Below are 27,900 nucleotides of genomic sequence, written 5' to 3'. Positions count from 1 at the left end.
TGTGAGCCTCGGGCAGCCGCGCCGGCAGGCAGGCAGGCAGGGCTCCGCTCCCCGCTATCGCGTAGCAACGCGGCGCCGCATCCCGCCCGCATCCCGCCCGCCCGCATCCCTCCCGCGTCCCGCGGCCATGGCCGGGCGGCGCTGGGCTGGCCGGTGCGCGGCCCTGGCCGTGCTCCTGGCAGCCTGGTCCCTTCCCCGAGGAGGCAGCGCCGGGCGGCTCTTCCTCAACGAGTGGGCAGCGGAGATCCCGGCCGGCCCCGACGCTGCCAGAGCCATCGCGGACGAGCTGGACTACGACCTAGTGGGGCAGGTACGGCCGGGCGGGGGGCTCCGCGCATCCCGCAGGATGCTCCGCGACGAGGCTCCTTTCCCATCCCGCGAGGCTCCTTCCCTCCCCTCTCCCTCAAACTTGTGCCCGGCTGCCGCCCGCGGGGCTCCGGGGAGTTTGAAGCCCCCGGTGCCCCACCGCAGCCTCCCAGGGTTCGGGTCTGCCCCTGGCGCCCGGCCAGGTACGGCTCTTTTAGGAGGGACGGGGCAGGGCGGCTCTGCTCTTCCTCAGAGGACCAGGCGGGGACCTCCGACTCTCCTTGACGGGAGCGGGCGGGGCGCTCCCGTTCTCCTTGGCAGGACTGGGCAGGGTCGGGCGGCGGCTCCGGCTCTCCCTGGAGGGGCCCAGGCAGGGCACCTGGGTCTCCCTGAGGACACCGGACACAGTCAGGCAGGGCACCCATCTCTCCATTGAAGAGACCGGCCGGGCAGCCCGCTCTGCCAGAGGGGACCGGGCAGGGCGCCCGGCTCTCCCCCCCGGCAGTCCGGGCAGGAGGAGGGAGCGGGCAATCCCGGCTACGGCCCCGCGCCGCCTCCGCCTCGCCGGCTCCATCGCCATCGCGGGGCTTCTCTCCAGCCATCCCTCGGGCGCTTTTTTGGGATGCCGTGACGTCAGCGTTGTCAGGGATGAGTAACCGCCGTGAGGGAACAGCTTCGTCTCACCTCCCGGCGAGGGTCCTGTGCCGGGCACGGCGTCCGCCAACGCCGGGACCCCGCTGACCCCGGCCCTGCCCCGTGGCCGAGGTCGCGGTCAGCTCCCCTCCGTGCCCCCGGTGCTGTCCATGGGCAGCGCCCTGCGGCCGCCTGCCCAGCCCGGCGTCCGGGCGCTGCTGTGTTCTCCAGACTCCCAAAAGCCTGTAGGTGCGATCCCACCTCTGTGGGTTTGGTCCTTCTCCCTTTGTGGACAGTGCATTTGCCCCCACAGCCTTCAAACAGCCCGTCCTTAGGGGAATGGAGTGTTGGAAGTCAGCGGGGTGCACCCAGCTCTGCCGGTGGCTGCCTACTGAGCAAGTGAAAATGCTGCACAACCCAGCCCCACAGAGAGATGTCTGAAGCCGTGCAAAGCTTTTCACACCTGTCCAGCTGAAGCCCAGGAAAAGCAGATAAAACTGGTGTGTGACCACAGGTGCAGCCTGTGAAAAAGTGGCCGTGCCAAGGTGTGTCCAGGACTGTAGTGGTCACTAGTACAGGTGCTGTGTAACTTGAGTACTGTAGTAGTAATGACTGCATTTGAGCAGCCGAAATAAAATTACTCCCCTGGCTTATTCCAACATCACACAGGCTGTGAGAAGCACTTGTTACTTGAAGAGTGTTTCCTTGTTTGGATTAAAATATCTAAAGGCTGGTTTCTTGCTTCTTTGTCTTTTAGGCGGTGTGAATTCATTCAGGTTTTGATTGTTGGTACTTGCTCGCAGTGGGGAAATACGTCCTAATAATTAAAGCATGCCTGTGTCTTACAGATTGGATCACTGAAAAACCACTACTTATTCAGACATAAGAGTCACCCAAGACGGTCCCGAAGAAGTGCCATTCATATCACTAAGAGACTTTCTGATGATGAGCGTGTGAGTGTTAAATTTATTCGGGGGGTTTTTTTATATTTTTTTTATTCTGTCTCCTTACCGCTAGCTTCGTAATGAGGTCACAGGCAGGCCTTCCTCATTTTGCAAGTCTAAAATATTCAGCCATCCATACTCGTGCTGAATAATACTTGGCTATTCTGTCACTCACAGGCAGAATCTGACCCTCCTGTACCACATATTTTACAAGAGCTTTCCAAATTAAGAGTTGAGATGTGCAGCCCTGGAATGTCAGATGTTGCTGCAAAATGTGAACAGGGAACCACAGGACTGGATTCAAAGTAAAAATCCGTAAATGCACTAAGTTTAATTAGGCCATCTCTATGCAATTACCATGTGAATTAGGTTTGATTTAAAGTGACTGAATATTAAGTAAAAAAAAAAAAAAAAAAAAAAAGAAGTAGGGGAAAAGGGCTGAGGTTCTGCTAGACTGGCTTTTACAACAAGCTAAAATCCCTTCTCAAAGGATCCATCACACATTCCAGACTTGCAGTCTTTTGTTAAAATGATATACCACTGCAATCAGAGAACAGGGAAACTGGAGAGCCAGGGGTCTAAGGTACAACCCACTGGTGAAGAAGGCTCCTCGTTTGGCTTTATTTCAGACAGAAGCATTTCTGTTTGTAGGCATAATGAAAAACAGGGGTGCATGACAAATTTAAAGAGCAGACCAGAATGCTGTCAGCCTTTCTTACAAACTATTTTCTGGGAAATGTCACAACAACAACATTTGATTTTAACATCAGCATTGTTGCAGCAATCACTGTGACAATATGAGCTGTCCAAACCATGAAGTAGCCTAGTTGTCAAACCCAGCAAATTATCATATAAGGACAAACCACTTTGGAATGAGTAATTTTCTATCTGGAGGTTTTAGATGCAAATGTCAGCTAGGAGGAAATATCTTGTATGGTGAGACAGGGTGTTTGTTTTGCCTGTTGTGTTTCAAAACTGTACGCTCTCATCTATTTCTTGCAAACATTGCTTTAACAGTTAAAGTTGAAATAATCCTAACTTGGGAATGTTCAAACCTGCAGGTTCAGTGTGAACTGGTTCCAATTTATGCCCACACATATGATCAGATGTCCAATGTCATTGTAGTACGATGTTCAAGATCAGAGTTTTGGGTGCAGTTTCTCTCTTTTTTGGGCTTACTGCATCAAATGAATGTGTTACATGGGGAGGAATGACAGCTTTCAATACACCACATTCTAAAATTGTAGCAGAATGGAAGTGATTGTATTACATAGCTACCAGACATTATTGCATCCTTGTATTCTTAGATCCAGAAACGGGGCTTCAAAGTGCTGCAGGTGATTTGCTAAATTTACTCCAATTTCCCTTCTATTTACCATCCAGTATGCAAATTAACTCTGTGAATAAATGAGATGTAATTATGCATTATGTAAGTGTATAAACACAAAGCAATCATGTAACGCTGTGTAGTTACACAGGGACCTTGTTCAGCAGCAGCCTACTTAAAAAGATTTAGATTCAGCCTTTAAAAAGGGAGAGAAAAGGGAATCCTGTTTTTGTTTGTATAACGCCCTCATGAATTTTACGGTACGTTAAGTATGAAAGCTGTGGTAAAACTTGGCTCTAATCTGAATATTTATCTGCTTCCTATAGCGTTTGTTGTAAAACAGATAAAGGCTGTGAATACATTGAAGGGATATAATTATCTGGTTACCTAACTTCCTCTAGCATTTGCACTAGTTTCCAAGTCTACTTTCTTGCAAGTAGACTTGAATTGAGATTATTTTTACTTCTTTATGTATCAGTGATGGGAGATTTGGTGTGGGGCCTTCAGCTTTTTCTGGAGATGGATGGTTGGAACTTCACGCAGCTGCTGAGTGACAAACATTTGGCCTGTTTGCCTGACATATCTGCTTGGGAGTTCCAGCTCATTTCCCTCAATGCACTTGCTTACCCTGAAAAAAAAAAAAGCATGGAAGTTCTCAATTGTTAATTGCTTTTGGGTGGTGAAGAGGTCAAGCTTTGCTGTGAGCAGGGAAGAGAGATAGAGGTAATTGCTCCAACATGTGTGCAAGTATGTATGGCCCTAGATATCAATAGGGCAGTTTAGAATACCTACACTTGCATGGGTATATTCATCTTCTATGACCAAGGTTTGTAGGGAGTTTAGGACTAAATATATAGCAAAGAGAATCATAAACAGCTACCATTTTAAAGGATTTATGTTCTTGTAGGGAATTTTCCTAAGGCTTTCATTAGAAAATTTCATTTTAATCAAATCATACTTTTTAATCATAATTTCTCAGTCATTATTATTTCATATATGGTGATAGATGTCAGGATCATAAAGCTGTTCAATCATAGTAGATAAAAGGAACAAAATTTATTCAGAGCTTGAAAGTAAAAGGTTAGATGCAAGGCACCCTCCATGTGAGGCTTGTCACAGGATCTTGACAGTCTACGGAACCTGAGTTTGCTGCTTGGAATTTGGGATGAAAAGGACCAACCTTATCTGTGTCAGAGTGACCATGCAAGGATCAGCTATAAATAACATTTTATTCCCTCTCCAAAAGGAGCACACAGCACAGAGAGAGGCATCATCATCAGGATTTCATTTGAACTGGGTTCAGTAAAACATTCAAGGGTGATAAACATTTAAAATACAATCCAGTGCCTTAGAGATTGCTGTGTCTGTGCACAAAGGCTGTGCAACTTGTTTGATGATTTATCAAAGCATGCTGAAGCATTTTGGCTTTCAGTTGCCTTAAGTGGAATTATGCCGGTGATGAAGTTAGTCTAATATTCATAGCTTACTAATTGACCACTCTTCAAAACACCACTAGGAAGGAGACTTGAAGGTCCAGCTGGTCTGTGAGTAACAGCATCATTATGATTGCAAGACTAAAGCCAGAGATAATCTTTCTTCTTTCCTTTTAACTCCCAATAGAGAGTGAATAAAAGATAAGTAGGAGAAAGAAGCAGGCTGTGGCTTTCCTTATTTCAGTAGCCACCATTGCTTAGATGACCTTCTAGCCATACTACATGGTTTTATTTAATGTAAAAACTGCCTTGTGGCACTCACAGGAGTTGTTTGTTAAATTGTACTTAATGATTTTTTGTGAATTAATTCTGTAGTGTCATGATTTCACCAAGTTCTCTTCCCCAAATTGCACTGTACTACAGTTTAAATAATCCTCTTCTCCACACCAATGTTGCTCATTTTGCTTTAGGCTCCAAAATTTCTCTGTGCGAGGAACGCTCTCGGCTAAGAAAGTCCCAAACTAAAGAGGTTCACTTGTCATATTTTCACTAATAATTGTAGGTGTCATGGGCAGAGCAGCAGTATGAAAAAAAGCGAACTAAGCGTGCCTCCATGAGAGACTCAGCAGAAAGTCTTTTCAACGACCCTATGTGGAATCAGCAGTGGTATCTGGTAAGAATTTGTTGCCTTGTGGAACTGGGGATGGTGGTTGTGCCATCAACTGCATTATTTGACCGGTATCAGAGAGATTGCACTAAAGGGAATTAATGAAAAGTCCCTTTTGTTAGCACACGCTGTAAAAATGAGCAATCTCTGTGCATACCATTTTCAAGCAACCTTATATCTTCTGTGGAGTGTTGTTTCTACAAAGACTCTAGATGCTAATTCAGCTGCTGTTTAGTATGGGGAAGGTGGTGTCACAAATTGTTAACAGTTAAAAACTAATGATAATTTTCAAGTATTTGCTGTTTTTGTGTAAGAAGTCCATTATCATATCTGAAGCTGGACATGTTTTTCTTTATTAAAATTGGTAGTGTAGAATGCATAGTTCAGATGAAAACAAAAGCATCTGCATGCATATGACAAGCACCTTCAGCCACAGGGACCAAGATTTATATCTAAGAGGGTCTCTAAATCTCACTCACATGCTCAAAACCTCAGGGAAAAAAAAAATTCCTGAGCTCCATAGTTTCTGTCTGCATGTGTCAGTTGAGAAATACAGTTGATCATTTAGGTTTTACATGGTTTATTCCAAGAGCATGTGTTTCCACTGTGCATCTAGCTGTACCTTCAGTCTAGGGTTCATTGGTTTTACTCAGAATGGGGATGGGATTAAAGGTGGGTATAACAAATCAAAAACAAAGGTCAAGCACAAATGGGGCCCGAGTGGCTGGAAATACTTTTCCGCAGTTCATCTTAGAGAAATCAGACCAACTCTAGCCTGCTTTCCCTCATTTGAGCTAGGGAAGATAAATTATAAACCACATAGCATAAAATATTTTCATGAAGATTCCTGGAGACTCCTTTTCAACAGAAGAAAATAACTGTTATCTGTAAGAATTTAGCTTTTCTTTGAAGCAGAGTATTTGTTTGCTTCTGTGCCTGTATCCAAAAAAGCATGACATTTCCAAGATGTATATTAGACAAATACGGAAACACACAGAGAGTTCATAAAAGCGGTCTGGGGGAAAAAACTGGCAATGTTCTGCTCTCCAGGAGATGTAGTTCCTTTCCCCCCTATTTATGGTTTTCACTTCTTTTCCTTCTAGTTTTCACACCTGAGAAACAAAAACATGCTGCTTACCCTCGTTCACAGTGCACATTGAATTTTTCTGATTAAATGCATAAATGCATTAGATATTTTCTTCCAAAATATGTTTTTTCTCTTGTAGTGAATAACTGACTATTACCTTATTTTTATGATTTGATGGCAACAGTTTTAGCTCTATCCAGTGTACCTTCACACATCACCAGGAGAAAAATATTATTTGGTGGATTTAAGAGAACAAAGGTTGCAACCTCAAATAATTTCCTGAATGGAAGGAGTCAGATACAGATAGCAAAAAAAATGAAGGAAATTTCATCTCCATAACAAATTTCTTTTTCTAAGTCTCATATTTTATGCAGTATTTCTTTGGAAACAAAGACATTAAAAAAACCTGCCATCGGCTAACGTAATTGTGCACAGAGAAACAGTGGTTCTTTTTACATCTGTGCTTTTATGGGGGCTGTAAGCAAGTTTTCTGAATTAGATGTACATACTGCACATTTAGAGGGGAACATGACACATTCAGGAGATACTCTTCAAAAAACTTGCTGTAGAAGAGAAGGCTATACATGATTCATACTTCCAGCTGATTTACCACAGGAACAGCAATGAGGGTAGTAAAGGGAAAGTTGGTATTCAACACAGTTGTTCCCAACCAAATGACTACCTTAATTGTTTTATCCATTAATTATTTTGCTCTGGCTAACTTTAATGTCAGAGGAGAATATACACTTGGAGGAAATCCAGCTCACTGTACTGCAGGCACTGTCTTGGCTCCTCATCAAATGGAAAGAACAAACATTAGCAGGTCTGATTATTAACCCAGAGTTCCAAGGTCCATTGGTGCATCCCCACCACTCCTTTCAGTTTCTGCTGCCTACTTAACAAAAATACAAGATGTTTTTTGTACAGAGGCAATCTTCAAGGATCTTCAAGCAGTGGGGTAAATCTTTCAGTGCTACAAGGATTTGTTGAAACTAATTTTTGTTTTGTATTTGCAAAGTTTGAGCAAAATGCAAAATGCACAGGCTGAGATTGTTTGCAGCATCTTTGAAATACGACTTTGGACCTGCTTCGTATAAACTGGATAAAATGCTGACATATTTTAATCCCTTCTGTCCCACAGCAAGATACAAGAATTACTCCATCCCTGCCCAAACTGGATCTCCATGTTATTCCTGTGTGGCAAAAAGGGTTTACAGGCAAGGGAATTGTCATCACAGTCCTAGATGATGGACTGGAGTGGAATCACACTGACATCTATGCTAACTATGTAAGTTTGAGCATTAGAATGCTAGGGAATAGATTAACCAGTTGTAAATTTGATAAACAGACACTCTTCCCTAGCTCATTTTCTGTTCTGTAAGTCAGCTCCTGCAGTACAGAGACTGAAATATTTGCCTTAGGCATGATTTGGAACCTGGTCTGTGTCAGAGGAAGCTGAATGTCACTTAGCAATGGTAGCGGGGCGGGTATTTTGTTGTTTTGTTTTTCCTTCAATAGATTTAGTTCCCAGACACATTTGTACGTAGTGGTTTAATGCTAAATTATTAAAGCTCCATGAAAAAATTATGGAATTGTTAATGGCCATCAAATTCCACCAACTTGTTTGTAAATAAAGTAAGTAAATACAAACTTCAGAAGCCATTTTGTTACACAGTTTAGAAGTGCCTTTTCTAGTTATCTGAATTAATTAAACATTTCTTTTTTTACATGTAGGACCCAAAGGCAAGTTATGATTTCAATGACAATGATCATGATCCCTTTCCTAGATATGACCCAACAAATGAAAACAAGTGAGTAACTTCCAAGTTGTCTGAAGAGAACAAAACAGTACTGTATTAATTTGTGTGTTATAAGATAAAAGTGTGGAAATTTCTATGTATGTCTCCTCTGGCAATCATTTAATAAGAGGAAGAATTTGTGTAACAGAATCACAGGATGGTTGAGCTTGCAAGGGACTTCTGAAGGTCACCTGCTCAAGCAGGGAGCTCTAGAGCCTGTTGCTCACGATGATCCAGGTGGCTTTTGAATATTTCCAAGGAGGGAGAGGCCACAACCTCTCTGGGTGACCTGTAGCAGTGCTCAGTTGCCCTCAATGTAAAGAATCACTACTGGGTGTTCAGATGGAACTTCCTGTGTTCCAGTTTGCAGAAACATTCTCACATAACATTGATAGAAACACTGGGATTAAATTCCCAGATGAAGAACTTTATAATTGTAATCTCCCTGTGATGTCCTGAATCTGCTCGTGTCCTTTTGTGTGTGTTTGTACTGATATGTTCCTGCAAGATGAAGGCAACGATCTATTCATGTGACTCTGTGTGTTTCTGGAATGATACCTCCCAAAGCATATTTTTCCTTCAATTCTCTGCTTTGCAAGGGGAATGTAAGAAAAAAAAAAAGTCTCCTGATGGGTCTGTCAGACCTGGTGTAGTCCAATTTTGGATTTTTTTCATAAGAAAGACACCAGGAGGGACCTCCTTAGAAGCTGGTACACAAAATAAGTCAATTTCTTAAACAAATTAGGATGCCACTATTCAGTACAGATAGCAAGAAACTGATGCATTGTTTCCCTGTTTCCTATCAGACAATACAGTAGCAACATAAATCACTACATGGGGGGAAAAAAAAAAAAGATCAGTCAGAGGATAAAAATCCCATGACTAAGATGTTTGAAAAATTGCATTTCTACATTGTTACAGTGTTACTTAAGAGAAAGAAGCCATTATCCTCTTGTTATGATGCCATTATCTCTTAAATCTATCTGTATTTCCTCTAATCTTTATTAATAAGAAAATGGAATTCAGCCCAGAAGCATTGAAGCATGTAATTGAATAATTATCTGTAGCATTACATAATACAACTCTCTTATCTTGACACTCATGTGAAGGCTTTCTGTACTGTGGAATTAGAACCACCCATGGCAAAAAAAAAAGATTTACATAGAAAATAGTTGTAACAAGAAAAAATTAGCAATGGGGATACTTTAAAGGCTCACTTTCTGAAATCCTAAATAAATGCAGTCATAAAAAAAAAAAGTATCTCAATGTGTGATTAAAAAATACTTGTATCGTATATCAGTCTGAAAACAGCTTCGTTGCCCAAATTTTACACTGCTTTTGCACTCTACTAAAATACTGGTATCCACAGTGAGATTTAGGAAAGCATTTATCATCTCATTAAAATGTTCCTTTGATCATTAAGTAGGTAAAATTATATTTAATGAAGCTTACGAGAAGTAAGTATTTTTGCATCATATAGATATAATTCAAATGCTCTTCAATAACTACACTGCATTCAATTAAAGGAAGAATTTGAACAAATCAAGGTCCCTGATGAGTCTTTCTGTACAATACAACAAAGATGTTATGATTTGTTCTTTATTCTTGCTGTATTTATTCAGGCATGGGACACGGTGTGCAGGAGAAATTGCCATGCAAGCCAACAACAGAAAATGCGGAGTTGGAGTGGCCTACAACTCCAGGGTTGGAGGTAAGGAAACAAAAATAATTAGATGTCTAATAGGAATGGAAACAAGACAGATGCTGAGTGTTGTTAGAAACCATTAATCTGAAATATGAATGATTGGTCATTCTTGGAAAACATGCATCTTGCAGTATTAAAAGCTTCAAAATCCTGTCTGGCCACAGTGCTGAGTGTCACCTCCATATGACAGGATTTCTTGATTAAAGTCTGGAATTTGGTTATGAATAGATAGGTAGACTACGTAACAACAGCAGCAACAGTATAGGCAGGGATGATGATGATTATGATAATAGTAATAAAGTAAGTAATCATAATGTTAATAATATTAACTCTTATTATAATTAATAATAATAACAACAACAGTAACAACAATAATAGCAACAACTTATATTGTACCTAGAGTTAAGACTGTATCTTTTAACAAATGATGGACCAATTACTTATTATTGTTTATCCAGGGGAGGAGAGGGATTGAGTAAAGTAGGAGTATACAAAATTATACCCACCCATACTTGCAGCATATTGTTTCCATCCACACAATTACATTCAAAAGGTCATGTCAGTCAAGTTATTCAAACCGCTGTCCTTTTTGTTTCGACACATTCCTTCTCTACTATCACCATAACTTAAATTTGAAAACAAGTAGAGTCTTGCTTGCCCATCAATCAATATTGTTGTTTTGTTTTCTTAGGTTGGTGACTCAATCTGTCAGTTGTTTATTAAATAATCATGATGCACATATCAGTTGCAAATGATCATTTAGCTCAGAGGAAGTTATTTGTACAGCCCTACTTTTTCCATTATTCCCTCTTCTTCCTTTTAAATGATGGGACGATGAGTGGCAATTGACACCCATAACTGTTGTTCCCACTATTTCAGCGTGGTGTTTTGTCAGTTCCCAGTTACTCCACTGAGCTGTCATGGATGTCATCTTTGCAGTTTGCCTTTGCCATAATGCATTATGCTGTCATGATCTGTTTAAATAAAATATCTCACTCATGATATGAAGACGTCAGATTTTCAAAGGAAGGCAAAATGGATGAAGCTGCAAAGATGTCTGAACTCCCACTGTGCCCATATTTTAAGACTCTTACATCTACAGAGGAGGTTTTTCCACAGCTATTTGCATCCGATCTGTGCTCATTTGCAAATGCAAACTACATATCTGTGTGGGATGACTTATCTAGAAAAGGGAAATAACAGCAGGAAAAGCAGTCCAGCAATCCACATTACCCAGCAAGAAACATACACTTGGGTGGGGGAGGAGGAAGAATGGAAAAGTTGAAAGAAATTGTAAGCTGTTAGATGTGACCAGACTGATTAAGATAGGGGTGTAACAAAAATATGTTCAAAGAGCAGTGGAAGATAAGAGAAGTCTTCAAAAGATTCAGATAAATTTGGAGTTGCTAGACACTGCAAGATTTTTTTGGTGATCCAAGCTCTACGGGGTTCATTTCTCCAGAGGCTGTTTTACTACTTTTTTTTTTTTAATATATATATCCATGAAATGACACACTGCACACTTCTACTTGACATTAGTTCAGGAGGACTTCCTTAAGTGTCTGTTTGCTTGTAGCTGTTGCCATACTGGACAAATCCTGTGGTCCACAGCCAGGTACTCCTCTTTCATAGTCAGCAACATCTGCTTTAGGGAAAGAAACCCTGACATGTGGAATACCTGGTTCTCCAGCCTTCAGCATCAGAGGTTGCTTTAACTTTGCCTTGAGGGGTAAAACAAAACATTCCATTATTTTGTTGCTGTTGTTGTTTTATGTGAAAGTACTGAGTTTTAACAATCCTGGGTGTTCTCACCAGTCACATCAATGCCTGGCCCAATTCTGAAAGCTTGACTAGCCTCTCCAGCACTTTGTGGCTCTAAGTACCGTAGGCTTTTCTGTGCACTGTGTGAAGAAAAATACTCTTAATGCCAGTTTTCAAAGAGACACTTCTCAGTGCCCTTTCACATTCACCTCTTGGTCCATGGAGAGCTGAGAAATGGGTATCGATCACCTCTGGAGTAAAGCAGGGTGTGTGTATTTTCATGCATACCTAACCATACCACTGTGTTATGATATTTCCATGGTGCTGCCATGGAAATTAAATGATTAAGAAGCTCCATTTTACAAAGGACTGGGCTGAGAGTTCATGCAGAGTGACGTGTTGCTAAAAATAGCCTTCTGCCAGGCAGACACATATATGTGTCTGAAATTACCTTGGGCATTGCCTGCTCTTGATTTTGTGGGACTGATGATGGGAGCAAGAATAGAAAAGAGTTTATGCAAGAGGACATAATTGGAATCTGCTTAGGGGAATATCACTGCAGTCATCAAATCCCTGAGTTACTTGAAAAATCAGAGTTTTTGACAATCAGGAAGGCGAGGCAGTGATTTTTTTCCTTGAATTGTTTTCGTCAGTGTGGAGTCATTGTTCTTGGGGGTATTTTCCCTTATTAAATTATTTATCTGCAGAGTTGTCTTTGTCTTTTTCTGTGGGAAGTATCTGTGCATTACTCCTCACATTCCCAGTATCTCATTATGTGTTGCAAGCTCTCACCTGGGGCTTGCAGTTGCTTTCACGCAAGCAGATCTTTCCTCACAGTGTGCTGGCTTGAGAGAATCTGGCAATTCTGAGCCAACTGAAAAAAGAGTAATCAAACCACTCTCAGTTTAAGACAATCCTGGGTAAGCGATGTTTTTAGTACCTGGGGCACAAGATATTTACCTCGGTGCTTTTTCCAGCTTTGTGAGTGATAATGGAGCAGCTGTGGTTGAGCAGATTAACTCCTTTGTCTGATTTTACCACTAATGAATATGAAATAATAAAGCTCAGCTTTATCTCGGAGGTATTAGGAGTATTAAGAGGTCAGCCAATTGGGAAAAGAATTATGCTTGCAGTCTTTTTTTCCCTTGATAGCATAAAATAGAAGAACAAGACACTAAGCTGCAAGGATGAGGTTGGAGGGTTTTTGTTGGGTATTTTTGGGTAGTTTAGGGTTTTTTTTTTTAATAGAATGACAATATTTTGCCTGCTGTGCTCCCCATTTTGTAGAAAATACTAGAAAATGAGTACTCATAATTCACCAGCAATGGTGCAGCTGCTGGAGTACTAACCTGCCAAATCCAAGGGAACCCAGACATTTTTATTGCTTGTAAACACAGGCTGAATCCTGACTGCTGTGGCTCTTATACTGCTGCTGTTGCTGTAAGAGCCATGCCACAGTGGGAATTTTGCCAGATTTCTGCTTTTTCTGCTGTCTTTCAGCACTGGACAGAGGTAGCAGCCTCACTGCAGAGATGTGGCTTTGCACAGCAATGGATCCAGTGCAGATGAACCACTGCCTGCACCTGAATTTTAAGTACCACTGAGATCAGCCTTGCTCTGAAGAAGATTAGATCATGCAGCTCCTAATAAATTGTTAATGGCTAGATATCTCTGGATTGCTCCCAGTAGAAAAAAAAAGGTGGCAGTAGAAAAACAGGGAGATTTTTTTTCTGTGGTGTAGATTGAAGAGCTGGTGAAAGTGCAGCATCACAGAGACAGCAAAACCTTTAATGATTGTGAGGACTTAGTGGTTCAGTCAGAACGTTCAGAACTACATCTTTGAACTAAAACTCTTAGAAGTCCTAAAGATAAAAGTAATGTTGATAAAACCTCTTTAATTTCAGTGGCATTTTAGCAGTTTGAGAAGGCTGTGTTACAGATGTAGGAAGAAGGAGGAAGAAAGAGAATGCAATGAGAAAAAGCAGGAACAGTAAGCAAGACATCATCTTCTTGGGTGTCCGTAGAAGGAGAGAAAGAAATAAACAGGAGGCTAACAAGATTTTAAGATTTATTTTTTAATGGTTGTAGAGAAACACTCAGCTCTGCAAATAAACTCTAACCGTATTGCTTTACACTGACAGGAACTGTCCTCAATATTGCTTACCTGAACAGCAGTCGGCTGTGGCTGCAGTAGTTATGGCTTAATTTTACTGGAAATGTTCAAAACAGCTAACAAAGACAAGGAGGAGGGAACAGAAAGTAAATCCAGTCTGCTTCTTTTTTTTTTCCTGTGAAGGTATACGAATGCTGGATGGAATAGTCACTGATGCTATTGAGGCCAGCTCAATCGGTTTCAATCCAGAACATGTGGATATTTACAGTGCAAGCTGGGGCCCTAACGATGATGGTAAAACTGTGGAGGGACCTGGGAGGCTGGCACAGAAGGCTTTCGAGTATGGGATAAACCAGGTACAATACTTCAGGGAAAGATAAAGCAAAAATGTGGCAGAGAAAAGAATTTTAAGATGGTTAATACCAGAGAAAAAATGAAAACAGTTTGTGCTGTCTTCAATCAAAACATATTTGAAATGGACACGGTATATTTTAATAGTACAGGTGAGAGAAATTTCCAGCCAGAAAAGGACTTTTGAGAAAACACCATTAGGGCTTTCTAAACTGGTTTTAAGTTGCTAATCTCCATAAATAAGCTTTCTTTTTGCATCCTTAATTTTGCTGCCTTTGTCTCGCCCTACACCCACCCTTTTCTGCTGCTTGTTTCACCCTGAACAGTAATCAGATTTCTGCATTGAAAGCCCATAAAATTTAACACAAAATTCCTGCTTCATGAATATTTTGCTGTGTGAAATAGTGATACATTTTAGCACCCTGCAGATGAGTTTATATTGTGCTAATTGCATTAATTTGTGCATATCGTGATCCAATTAAAATGAAAATAGTGCAAATGCATGATGGAGAGTACCGGGAAAAATATTTTTACTGGAGTTTTTTCATGTTACCCTCTTTAGATCTGTTTGGACAATAAATAGGGTGCAAACTGAGAGCTGCCATGTATTTATTAGTAAACTACTCTAGCTTTTGCCAGTGAGGTGAAAAGATATCTAAAGACAGGTACTAATAAAGAGAGGAAGACTGAATCATAGATGAGAGAAGAGAGAAATGGCTTGAAGGACAAGCAAAGAGAAAATTTTGGATAAAGGGCAATTAACATCAATAGGCAGAAGGAGAAGAGGAGAGAACAATGCAAATGCTGACAGCTGACAAAGACACTCTGAGGGAATAATGGAGACTGAGAGGAGAGAGCTGATAACAGGTTAGATACCCAAAGGTAGGCAGCAAGAGCAGAGGGAGAATTAAAGGTGATAATTAGGCAACAAATGTTCGTTGGTCTTACTCTGAAAAACCAGGTTCTTTGGTGAAGAATGTGTCCTTTTAACAGCTTGTTTTATTTCTCCTGGGGAACAAATTAACCCATTTGCTTGTCAGGATTCCAGGATTCCTTTTGCAAAGGTCTGTCTGGTCTCCATTCTGCTTAAAGTCAGCCAGTGTTGGAACTGACAACAACTCTAATCCCTGGATCCTTCACTGCTGCTCTGGTGAAGCACCTGAGCACAGGCTCAAACTGAAGAACTGAGGAAGTGTTACTACCACTCTAAGTGAAATCAAAGCAGGTGTTGGGATACACCAGTGCTTTTCTGGACTGCAGCCTTTGGTCTCAAAGATACTACATCATTTTCTGTAGTTGTCGTGGCTTGTCCTTCCTAATTTAAAAGCTGTATCACAGAGCACATTTTACTTCTCTTTGCTTTTAATGTTTCAAGTGCTGAAAATGTCTTAGCATTTGCATAAATAATTTCAAATCTCACCCGAATGGAGTGCTAAAAAAAAAATTGTATTTCAGCTACTGTGGAATATTAAATGTGCATATATTAATAATGAACAACATAAGAAATTTTGCTTGTCACACAAAACATATTTTTTTCCTCTGAAAAATTAGTAGAGCTTAAGACTGGATAGTGATGTGTGTTACATGGTTATGCCTGGAGGCTGGAGATTCTGACCCACAGATCTGTGACAGAAGGGAGGGTTTTAAATGTGTCCATCATTCATGCCCCTAACCCATACCTCTGTGAGTACAGGAAAGGCAAGGGAAATAAACCCTGATAAACTTGCCTATTCTTAGAAGAAAGAAGGGGGTTTTTTATAGAAATGGTGAGGACCAAACAGCAGCATGTGGAAAAATTTACACCATTGAACACAGACTCTGTTTTTAACTTGAAAACCTGAGGAAAATTGCTGTATCTGGAACACTAAACCTAGGCCAGCCAGACTGAGAGATGGGCTGTAAGGTGAGCTGTGGGATATTTCAAACAGCTGCTTTCTTCTGTCTGTGTCTTCCACAGTGCTTCTGGAAATTTCTCCTCTTCTATGTTTGCTATATGAGGCTTTTTGGGGAAAGGAATTGTTAAGGATACATTGTGAGGTCTGAAATCTCTTTGATACCCACTCATTTCTTTTTCTTTTTTTTAGGGCCGAAATGGGAAAGGCTCCATTTTCGTGTGGGCTTCAGGGAATGGAGGTCGTCAGGGTGACAACTGTGACTGTGATGGTTACACTGATAGCATCTACACCATCTCCATTAGCAGTGCTTCTCAACAAGGGCTTTCTCCCTGGTATGCAGAGAAGTGCTCTTCAACTCTGGCCACAGCATACAGCAGCGGGGATTATACTGACCAAAGAATTGTAAGTTGCTTTTACAGGTTTCAGAACAAATAGAAAGGTATGATATATGCGAATAATAAATGAAACCCCTTAAATGCTTGGCTTTGAGTGCCTGCTTTATGTTGTGTGTTATGTGCTTAAGTGCTTTTGTCTGGAAACTTTAAGGGATTTGTAATCCTGTATTCTTCTATCTAAAAACAAAATAATTGTGTTGATGCAGTTAAATCAACATGCTGAATTTGTCTGTGGTTTGTGAGTGCTCTTTGTGTATGAAAGCAGTCTCTGCATGGTTTGATATGGTCTCATTCTTCAGAAAAGGGCAAATGAAGAGAGATCTGGAGTAAAAAGAAAACCTGTGACGTCAGGGCCTCTGTTATACTTTGCCATTACCTTCCAAATCTCCCAAACTCAGAAAGCAGGCATACCAGTCTGTGTGCCTTCCTGTGTGCCTGAGGAAAATTGCTGTGGCACAATAATGCTGAAATACCTGTAATTGCTGTCCAGCCCTGGTGGATGCTAATTTTACAATACACTGCACTGATGTGGATTAAAACAGTGTCATTCCGTGTTAGCCAGGGGATGAGTCCTTACTAAGTGGCTTCTCTTTATAGTCAAGATTTAGATACGTGGGCTGATGAGTTTGGTGTTTAATTTCCAAATACAGCACATGTTTCATTGCAAATTATAGTTCTTCTGCTGAAGAGGGAGCAGAACACCAATACTAATCCTATGAGTAATTTCCTAGTAAGCAGTAATTTTGAATGTTCTAGGCCCAACACAATGATCTGTTTTCATGATTCACCAGTAAGCCTGAAATACTTATTGTGAAACCTTAGACTAAAATAAGATTTCAGTGTGGGAGTATTTGGTTCCAACACAAAACGTTTTGATACAAAAATTATCGTTGAAGTAAAAAGAGTGGATTGAAGTATGAACAGATTTAAACACTCACCACTTTTTCTGCTGGTGAGGAGTGTATTAATACGCACCAAGTAAAGGACACATGTTTGTGAGTATGGATGTGACTGTATTTACACCTGTTTATTCATGCAATCTGGGGTTTTTTTTCCTTTATTTTATTTTCTATCAGACAAGCGTTGATCTTCACAATGAATGTACAGAAACTCACACTGGGACCTCTGCATCTGCACCTCTGGCAGCAGGAATTTTTGCTCTAGCACTGGAAGCAAAGTAAGACATCACACAATTACCTTTGTAACTCCTCTCTCTCAGTCATCTCACCACCTTCCCCAAAACGCCTGTTTTAAGTGACCTCATGCTGCATCTCCACTTTTTGTCAGTCAGAGTCAGACTTGGTCAGGCTGATGACAAAAAATAAGCAGCTGTTCACCCCAACTCCTTCCTAGAAGAGCAAAACAAATGTGAGTAACTCATGATGACTGAGGAATATTTTGTGTATTGGCAACAGGTTTTACTGATTTCTGGTCAAATGCACTTAAAATTGAGGGTGCACACGGATTCAGGAGAATGTGATTTGAAGACAACAGGCTGCAGGAGTTTAAACTAAGCCTCAGCCAATTCAGAAAAGATTTTCTGCCAATGATGAGGCATAAAAGGAAAGGTGCCCAAGCTTATCTGTCAGAGCAGGCAGGGAGCAGCCAGGTTCAGATCCTGTAGGGCAGGTAGTCAGAGTTTAGGACTTGGGAAAGGTAGGAAAGGACAGGACAATGGCTTTTTCACAGAAAGCATTTTAGGCAGTAGTGCATAGGTTTAATAACTTGGATGGTGTGGATTCAGCTCCATTTTCTTCTGCACACCCCTTTGGTGACACAAGTGAAGACTCTTAGATAATTTAAAGGGTAGACTAAATCACAGATGGAATCAAATACTCAGTTTTCAATGTCTAGGTCCTACAAAGACTGGTGGGAAATTCTAGTGTAGCTAGCTAACTTTAAATGCCTGACTAGTTTTGGAGGATTGGACTCTACTCTTGCTGGACACCTGTTCTTCATGGACACAGAAATCTTGTCTGCTTGGAGAAGTATTGTGAGGATAACTGGAACATGATATGTGTTTTAAAACAGTGGGATGCCATACACATTTGAAGTGTGTTCTGTTTCAGTCTAATAATTGATAGAAAATGGTAGATAGCCTTGAAGAAACTAACCAGGCATTTCTCAACAGCCCAGATCTAACATGGAGGGATATGCAGCACTTGGTGGTGTGGACCTCAGAATATGATCCACTGGCTGGAAATCCAGGATGGAAAAAAAATGGAGCAGGACTGATGGTCAACAGCCGATTTGGGTTTGGGCTACTCAACGCCAATGCATTGGTGGATTTAGCTGATCCCAAGAGATGGAAAAGTGTACCAGAAAAGAGAGAGTGTATTGTCAAAGACAAGAGCTTTGAACCCAGGTAAGGATTTGCATCAGCAGTTACCAAGCTGGTGTCTATTGTAATAAAGCCTGAAGAATCATTCACAGATTGCTCTGAACGAGACTAAGGGACTTCTTTTGATTCATTTAGTTTTGCTTAACTGTATTCCCGAGAGGCAGGCAACCAGCATTTGCTTCTTGGTTTGTTTGTTTTAATGTAAGACTGATGGAAATTACTAGCATGAAGTCTTAACAAAGACTAAGATTATTACGTCTGCTTGTGCAGACTGTGTATGAAAGGATGATACCGTGAGGCTGAGCCCAATCAGCAAAGCTGTGAATTTCTAGACAACCATCAGAAGACAGATAAAAAGATACTGATGTCTCACAAGAATTAAAAATATATATATATCTGTAATGGGTCTTAGCAATTATTCTCTTGTGACAGGCTTGTATATGTTGAAATCAAGGTGATATATTGAGCTTTAGTCATGTCTGTAGCATTTCTCTTATGAAACACAAGTGTCTCAAAGGCTCACTGAAAAGTCTTACCAGCCACATGCCCACAGAATAGTGGGCCTGAACAGACAGATTAATTATCATTAGTCACTGAGCTGATTAATCAATAAAGATATCTAGACTCTTTTTGTCTCCACATGTTCACATGTGGATACTTATCCAGAAAAAATTATCTACTTCAAAGGCTGAAATTATACCATGTGAATGCACCAAAGGTCTGTCTGCAGAAATATATTGCAGTGTTTTGAAGTCACTGCTTGCTTACCTTATTAATTATGCTATTTTACCATCAAATTGGTTTTATGGGCTCTGTCTTTTTCACAGAATGTTGACCCACTACTGATGTATGCCATACTTGCTGTTTATGTATTTTTATTGCAGTCCTGTACATTACATTATAGAAAAAAAGATCCTATGATCCTGAGTTAAGAATTATTTATGTGGACAGTTAGATACCCATTTTCTTCAGAAGTAATGGGAATTGTGCAGAGAAAGCTATGCAGAGTCTCTCTGCACAGATCATGAACAGAAGACATTACCTTTTTTTTTGTTGAGCTGGCATTGACTCTTCCTTTCTTATCATTCTGACACGGCTGTTAAACGTGTCATTCACACATCATGACCCAGAATCAAAAGTTCCAGTGAGTAACCAAAGAAATACTGCAATTTTAACAGATTATTAAGAGCAAATGAAGAAGTCATCATCGAAATTCCCACAAAAGCCTGTGAGGGTCAAGAGAACTCCATTGCATCTCTGGAGCACGTGCAGCTCGAGGCAACAATTGAGTATTCCCGAAGAGGCGATCTTCATGTCACTCTGGTTTCTCCATCAGGTGAGGGAGGCAAAGACACACTTTCTTTGTGTTACTGTAGTGTGTAACATTTACTTCATGAAAAAAATGTGGTTTTCAGTGCTTAAAGAGAGCTAAATATATCATTGGACAAATCCAATGTGAGGATAAAGCACCCTGGGAACTATAGAGACCCATCTTCAACCTTCACCCATTCTGGGTTATTTTATTGAAAAGAGGTTTGAAAATCATACTTCAAAAAATGAAGACACAGAACGTTTTCACAGAGGCAACAGGACCTATGAAAACTCAGGGTTCCTGGCAGACAACAAATTATAGATCAATAATTCTTATCAGACTTCCTGTAATTCAGCAGACTAATGGGAAATGAGGGATATCTGATTCCTTAGGTTTCATTTCATGCATCTTCCCATTGGTGTATTAAAAAAACCCAAAGTGTTTCTGTTAGGCATCTTAGTACAGCTATACTAAATGAGCTAGAATATGGCAAGCTGTCTTGACAATGCCCTGAAAAAACACAATAAGACAAAAAAAAAAAAGACTTAGCATAAACAACTAAGAGTAAAGTCTGTTAAATCAACTGGTATTAATAGGAAAAAAAAGACAAACTTTCAGATATGAATTTGAACATCAGGCTGATCTAATTTTTCTATTTATAGGTAGCAGTCATCAAATACTGCTGCCTCCACTGCAGTATCACTTTGCTTTCATGGCTAAATTGCTTTTCCCTTGTTCCTTGCTGCTTTTATACTTTCCTGCAACACATTAGTAGCAAATGTATGTCATTCCTTTTCTATATTTATGGTGTTACCTTTAAATATATTTGTAAATTGCGACAAGGCTCCTTGGGGCTTCACTTTTCCTTATTAAGTAAATATTGCTCCCTTGTTTTTTTCCTTAAATGCAAACAAGCCAAACAAATTTCCTCCTAAGAAGTAGAACCTCTTTTGCTGCAGAAGTGCTTTGTGAGCTGCAGCATTTTTTTAATAGTAACAATGCAAATGCTTTTCACACTGTCAAAGGACGAGGCTGTAAAAATTTACATCCACTCGCCAAAAAAAACCCCAAACCAGTGATGAAATCACGATAAGGCCGTGGTTTCATAATACTGCATGAGCTGGTCTGCCTTCAAAACTTCCATTTCAGAAGTTTCTTGAGCAGCTCATCGGTGGAAAAGACTGGTTGTGCCTGACACCTTCTCCTTATGCTTCTTTCATGTGTATTCACTACCTTTTTGTGCTAGAACACTGAACAAGATGTACCTTCTTGGTGTGACCTAACAGCTAGTGTGCTCCTAAATGCTGCTGTAAAAATAATTACAGGAGCCACTGCTAAAGGAGCCGCTGCTGAATAGTGTATTTTCCAGGTCACCTCTGCTCCAGGCAGTGTGCAAGCTGAGAAATGTGAAAATCTGGGAGCAGGCAGTGTATGGACAGTCACAGGGTTTATCTTGCACCCGCACAGGGACCAGCACTGTCTTACTGGCTGAGAGAGAGAGAGACAAATCTCCCAATGGCTTCAAGAACTGGGACTTCATGTCTGTCCACACATGGGGGGAAAATCCAACAGGCACCTGGATTTTAAGAATTACTGATATGGTAAGTATGCCTGTATGCTAAGTAGCTGTGTTTGGGAGCTAACACAGATAAAATGATCACTCATCACTACAAAGCATGTTGAACAATGAGCCTGCTCATTAAGCAAGCTAAATGAAGGGGTATTTAAGATACCCAGCTGGGCTGAAGATTAAAGAAGAAAAATAAGAGTCACATTTTCGTGTTCTTTACCTAAATTCAAAGCACCTCTCTCACGTCATTGACATGTACCTGTCAAAAAAATTTCATGCCTGTGTTTTTCAGACATACATCACTGAAACGAATCACTTAATAATGTTTTCTTTATTAGTGGAGATTCATGGAGAGAAATAAGCAATCAAATTACATATGGTTAACTGGAAATTTTTTCTGCAGAAAAGAACACAGCATAGATCTAGGCTTCTCATGGTCCATGTGCAGTTTTCATTAACTGAAAACATTTTGAATTAATGATTTTTGGGGGGATCTCAGTGACCTATTCTGATGTATACATTTCCCTAATTTCTCTCTGAGAATACTTACTGCTGAGCAATGTTTAAGGATTAAAGCCAACTAGTTTACAGATACAAAATAAATCAGTTTACTAAAGCCACCTGGGGATATGGATTACAACAGCAAGACACCAGAATTAAGTTGCTTGGTAGGCAACTGAAAAATAATTCCCTTCAAAGAGAGGGTGATCAAGCTCACTCATCTCATTGAAGTTGTCTGTTAATAAGCTTGTCCTTAGGGGTCAGATCTTGCCAGAAACTGAAAGCTTCCTGTTAGACACTGAGACTCCAGCCCCTGTTGGCATCAAATTGTAAACAGGAGGGTATTGCCAAGAGCTGAGCAGATGGATACAGCACTAGGAGTAAATATTACTATCAGCAGTCTAGTTTTAATGCTGCAGGCTTATAGATAATCCCATGGTTACAGATACCCTGCTCTTTGAAAGCATTTTTGTGGAACAAAGTTAAGAGAATTTCATTTGTAAATTAGCTCTCATTTCAGGTGAAAGCTTCCTGAAACTTACAATAAAGCAAGATTTTTGTCCTCAAGACACGATACACTCTTTCCTCACCCTGTTGGTTTTTGTGTTTTCTGTACTTGTCCCTTCCACTTTCTACTTCTGAAATACTGCCACCAAAATTTATAAATAAACATTTGCTGCCCTCTTCCACACACTGCATTTCAGATTGCTGTTGTACACCACGTAATAGTAAAGAATAGTATTTCACATTATCATTTCCAATGGTAATTTTAATAAGGAAATTACCAAGGAATGGCCTAGTGAACAAATTCTGTAATGCAAAATACTACTTCAGTAACTTCTAGCATTATGACAAAATTCCACTGATGCTTACACGATGAATTAATAATTATATTACAATCAAATGTGAATATTTGGAGCGGTTAAGCTATTGTATTAAATCCCATATTCTGATATACTCTGTCTCCACTAAATCTGGGGCTCTTGTGCTTATGAATCATACTCTATAGGTAGGTATTGAAAGCCTGATAATTTGTTTTGGGCGCTTCTGTGTACTTCGCATTCAAGTGGCTTTTTTCATCTTTTATGTCCTGAGAACCTATTCTGATGCCACTCTTGTTTTTCAGTCCAGACGAATACAAAACGAGGGAAGGATTGTAAACTGGAAATTGATTTTGCATGGCACTGCTACCCAGCCTGAACACATGAAGCAGCCACGTGTGTATACATCCTACAATGCTGTGCAGAATGACAGACGAGGAGTGGAGAAGATGACGGATCTTGTAGAGGTAGAGTTATATTACATTTATTCCTTACCTGTTTTTCAGTTTATAAGAAAATTGTTGGGTTTTTTTTCGCCTAGTAAGAAGACACATATTCATTTTGTATTAATTTTATCTAACCCCTGATTGGTTTTGAGTGTATATTGTAATTTTGCTCATGTCGACAACTGGTATTTTTATTAGTCTCTGTTTTCAAATTGCAAAATATAAGGGGTTTAGGATGATAACAGGAAATTGCCCCTAAAGCAAGGAACTCTATGGCCAATGCAGTTTCGTGGTAGGAGGGAGGAAGACACCTCTGACAGACACACAAAATTTATGTAATTCTACCGAGAACAAGTGTCACATCCCAAAGGAACTGTGCCTGCTGGAGTGTTTCCAGGGAGTTTGAAAGGAATTTCAGGAACAAAGAGCTTGACAAAAGTCAGGGACTCATTAATTCAAAAGGTTTGGCTCGGTGGATCTGTTGCTGCCAGATCCTTTATCACCCCCTGTTTACCCTGCAGATAACAGTGCTCTAAAAATACAAGGCAGAGTGACCCTGGGTTTCAGGATGCAGAGGATGGTAGTAATGTACAATTTCATAGTGCTTGATTACGTCAACAGCTTCAGAAAATAATCCCATCACATCAAATTGTCTCCCCATTAAGTAATTAGGACATCCATAAAGCACAGAGAGTTTAACCTTCCTCAGACAGGTTATGAAAGGTGGGCGTGATAACAGTCTATAAATCCATTACATAAATATCCACAGGTCTGGCAGCCACAGGCAAGAAAAAAAAATTGGAAAAATGTAAAAGTGGATTCAACAGGTTCTGTAGGAGAAAATGGGTGGACATGGTAAAAAATACATGAAGAAAAAATGAGTGTTCAGTTAGAAATACAGTTCTAGGTTAAATGAGGAAGCTCTGCAGGCATATACTAGCAATGAAACAAGATCATGCCTCTCACCAACTGCTCTGTGGATCTGTATTTGGGATTGGTCTTCCAAGGTCTCCTAGATATGTGTTATGGCCACCCGTTAGCCATACTTCACTGTCTTTTCCTCAGGTGAGATCATCTACAGAGAAGGATGGAAACAGTGGTTCAGCCCTTTTCCTAAGCGGACAAGGCACAATCAGAGCAGCCATCACCACTGCATATATGTTTCCTTCATTTAGACTGCTGTGTCCTGTGGCACAACCAGAAATGTCTCTTAAGACTGGGACAAATACTGGTATAAAATGATGTGTTGTATCCAGCCAATGTGGAATCTGAATTTATAACTGCCGATATTGTGGGGGGATTTCATATTTTATACAGTATAGTCCATTTGATAGTTTGTTTTGGTTGATAATGGTCTGGTTGTTTTCTAGATGCCCAAGTGGCTCCTTGAATGATACAATAACATTTGCCCACACATAGATGGAGATCACCAACCAGAGCAAACACTAATCCAGTCAGTCTTTCATTGACGCCTGATCTTTTTTCATGCTAATCTGTGTTCTAGGACCACACCACACTGGAGAGCCTGAGTGAAAAACCCAAGGCCACAGAAGACACCAGCACCAGCAGTGACAAAGCAGAAGATAAAATCCCATCAGAGGCCATGCTGCATTTGCTGCAAAGTGCTTTTAGCAGACAGATGGATCAGAAGCAACTGCCAAAGAAGACTGCAAGTGAGAAGTTAAATATTCCATACGAACACTTCTACCAAGCCCTCAAAAAATTGAACAAGCCCTCCCAGTTGAGAGGCTCAGAAGAAAGTCTGTACAGTGACTACGTTGATCTTTTTTACAATGCCAAACCTTACAAGCATAGAGATGATAGACTGCTGCAAGCGTTGGTTGATATCATAAATGAAGGAAATTAACTGTAGGGTATGGCACTGAGTTGGAAATATTCGTTCTCCCCACCTGTAGTTTTTTTTCCAAAGTCTGTGTATGCTCTAGTTGTGTGATTGCTGCTTTGATTGCTTCATATTTAATACAAATATCAAGGAAGGAAAAAAACGGGTGTGAGGGGATAAGGCAGGAAAATTACACTTTTTAGTATTATCTTTTTTCAAAGCCTTTCTTCAGAGTAGATTTGCCCCCTCAGGCATGAAATGCAATAGAACTCCCCTGAAAACCCTAATACTCTATTTTAAACAATTTTCACATTACTTATTCTTCCACCCTCTTCACTTAAGCATGCAGTAGGATTCAAAACCTGAATTATTAAGCAGTTTTGAACCAAACTGCCAAAGCTATGGGGATATATTCTCATCCATGGATTTGTCGTGAATATTGCAGTCTCTGTTATATTTGTCATTTTTCCGATTTAATACTTGCAGCCAGTACTGCTTCTGTCACAGGTGTTTTGTTCCTTCTCCAAACAATGCTCCTTCACCCTTCTGTTCTCCTGTAAAGGAACATCTGGGAGGCTGGGGTTGGACTGGGGCATCACTGAACGCTGATGAAATTATTCACAATTTAGACTACAGACAGACACACACTAATAAAAAAGAGCCCCCAGCAAGGCATCCCACACCATGGGATGGCATTCTCTCCACCTGGCTTGGACCTACCTAAGTGAAGTGCCTGAAATATGAGCCTGGTCTTTCTAGGCCGTATGTGTTTAATGAGGACAAAGTCTCCTAGAGAGAGCACTTCAGAGCACTTGGCTTTCTTTCCACCAGTTATGAATCACCTGACAGAGTACTGATCTACTTGTGTTAATTGTATGAGCTTTGGGCTCCAACCTCTTACCTGTGGAGCCTCAGTTAGGTCTCTAAAGTAGTATAGCTGCCTTCTGAGAGGCCTACATCTGCAAGTAGTTAGGCCAAGTAGAACAGAAAGGGGAGCTGTTGCAGAAAAGTCCACCAAAAGACTGTAAAATTCCCAAAACATCTAGGAAGAAAAGGCAAAATTGTTCAAGATTTAAAAAAAAAATACTGTAATAAGGGTGGGCATGGAATGTGGAGTGGAAGGATGAGGATGAGGCAGAGGTGGCTGTCAGAAAGCAACTAGGGTGAGCAACTCCCTAACATTAGCAGTTTTCCATACATACTTCTTTAAAGAGAGCCAAAATGATATATTATTTTGCTTCTAAGGATTGGGGGGGAAAAAAAAAAAAAGCCATGTTGGATGCTCAGAAAAGCTAGGGGATCTAGAACAAGGAAATGAAGATTCCCAGGGGATAGTTAGCTCATTGAAGTGCTAAAGAAAATTGAAAAAAGTGCTGACTGCTTTTCACTTTTCTTCCTCTTGTTTACTGTTGAAATGTGTTTTGCAGATGCTCTAGAAATATTTGATTAGATTCTCCTTCACTGTCTATTCCTTAAAATGATGCAAGAGTCTCTAAGACAGGAATTTTACACTTTGCTAACAATCCATCAGTTCAAATAAAATTTTTTCTCACTTCACACTAAATTCTGTAATTTAAAGGTAAATCTATTTTCTGTAACTAATTAAGTCTTCTGTGTAAAAAAGGACTTCTCTAAAGACAACCTTGAAAATTGTCTTACCAAATGTAAGATTTAAAAATCATTCTTTGTGGTGGCTTTATGCCTTTCTTGGGCTTAGTCTGCCTTTTTGCCAATTGTAAGAATTCTTCAATATTTTTCTAGCCAATAGTTGAAGGATAACATCTCTATTATTGAATGTCTCTTGTATTGAATCCTTCCCTCTCTACTAAGAAATTTGCTTAGGAAGAGAAGTCATTAAAAAAAAAAAAAAAGATCCCTGCAAGTGGTGCAGATCAGAAAGCTCTGCCTTTGCTGTCCTTTCCACACAAAAGCTTTCTGGCAATGCATAACTAATGAACAAGCAAACCATGAAAATTTCTAACTGCTGCTATTACAGAATGAGAGCACTTACTTTCGCTAATGTTTAATTTTCAGAATAGACTCATCTGATGAGGTAAGGGCCACTTTTAGTCCCGTGCTAAGAGGCTGGTTCCCTCAGATAACAACAAATGTAGGCAGTCCTCATTCAGGTATGTTACAGTGAGGAAAGTACTAACAACACTCCATCAGGCCTTGAAAGAAATTTTCAGGTTAAAAGGGTGGGAAACAAAAGACCCTCCTTTGTTTTAAGATCCATTCCTATGCTGTAGCCAAAGTTTCAACAGAGGACAAGTTTAAAATCTCTCTTTTGAATGTTTCCAACCCAGATCAGCTTGTACAGGAGTAAATTATTTTTATCGTTAGTCTTTCCTTGGTGCCTGTGTGGGTTTTGTGAAAAATGTAAAAGTTGAAAAAAAAAAAGTTTTCTCTCAGAATTTTAAATTATATTTTCTTTACAAGTATTTATAATATAGCAAAGATTTTATTGAACAGACAGAATTTTAAAAGGCATAATAAATTATATTGAAGAACCAGATTTTTTCTTGAGAAAGAGACAATTTCATCCAATAAAGGTATTTTTTAAAAGTCATGTTACAACAGCAACTGCAACATGTATGTGATGTGATGTTAAAATTTGTCTACTAGTAGCATAATACAATGTGTTAGCAGA

General features: G+C 40.2%; 1 protein-coding gene across 1 annotated transcript; it reads left to right on the top strand.

The window, feature by feature from the left end:
* Positions 1 to 27,900, top strand: PCSK1 (proprotein convertase subtilisin/kexin type 1). The gene is made up of 14 exons (XM_048292159.1): positions 1 to 310; positions 1,788 to 1,892; positions 5,206 to 5,316; positions 7,539 to 7,685; positions 8,132 to 8,208; positions 9,819 to 9,907; positions 13,959 to 14,131; positions 16,211 to 16,423; positions 17,493 to 17,593; positions 18,548 to 18,781; positions 19,936 to 20,093; positions 21,537 to 21,670; positions 23,267 to 23,428; positions 24,912 to 27,900. Exons 1-14 carry the CDS (start codon positions 128 to 130, stop codon positions 25,272 to 25,274), a joined length of 2,250 nt encoding a protein of 749 aa, XP_048148116.1. The 5' UTR covers positions 1 to 127; the 3' UTR covers positions 25,275 to 27,900.

Source organism: Corvus hawaiiensis, chromosome Z, assembly GCF_020740725.1.
Source record: "Corvus hawaiiensis isolate bCorHaw1 chromosome Z, bCorHaw1.pri.cur, whole genome shotgun sequence".
In the NCBI taxonomy this organism is placed as follows: domain Eukaryota; kingdom Metazoa; phylum Chordata; class Aves; order Passeriformes; family Corvidae; genus Corvus; species Corvus hawaiiensis.
Note: the sequence above shows the minus strand (reverse complement) of the source record. Positions and strands in the feature narration are given on the sequence as shown.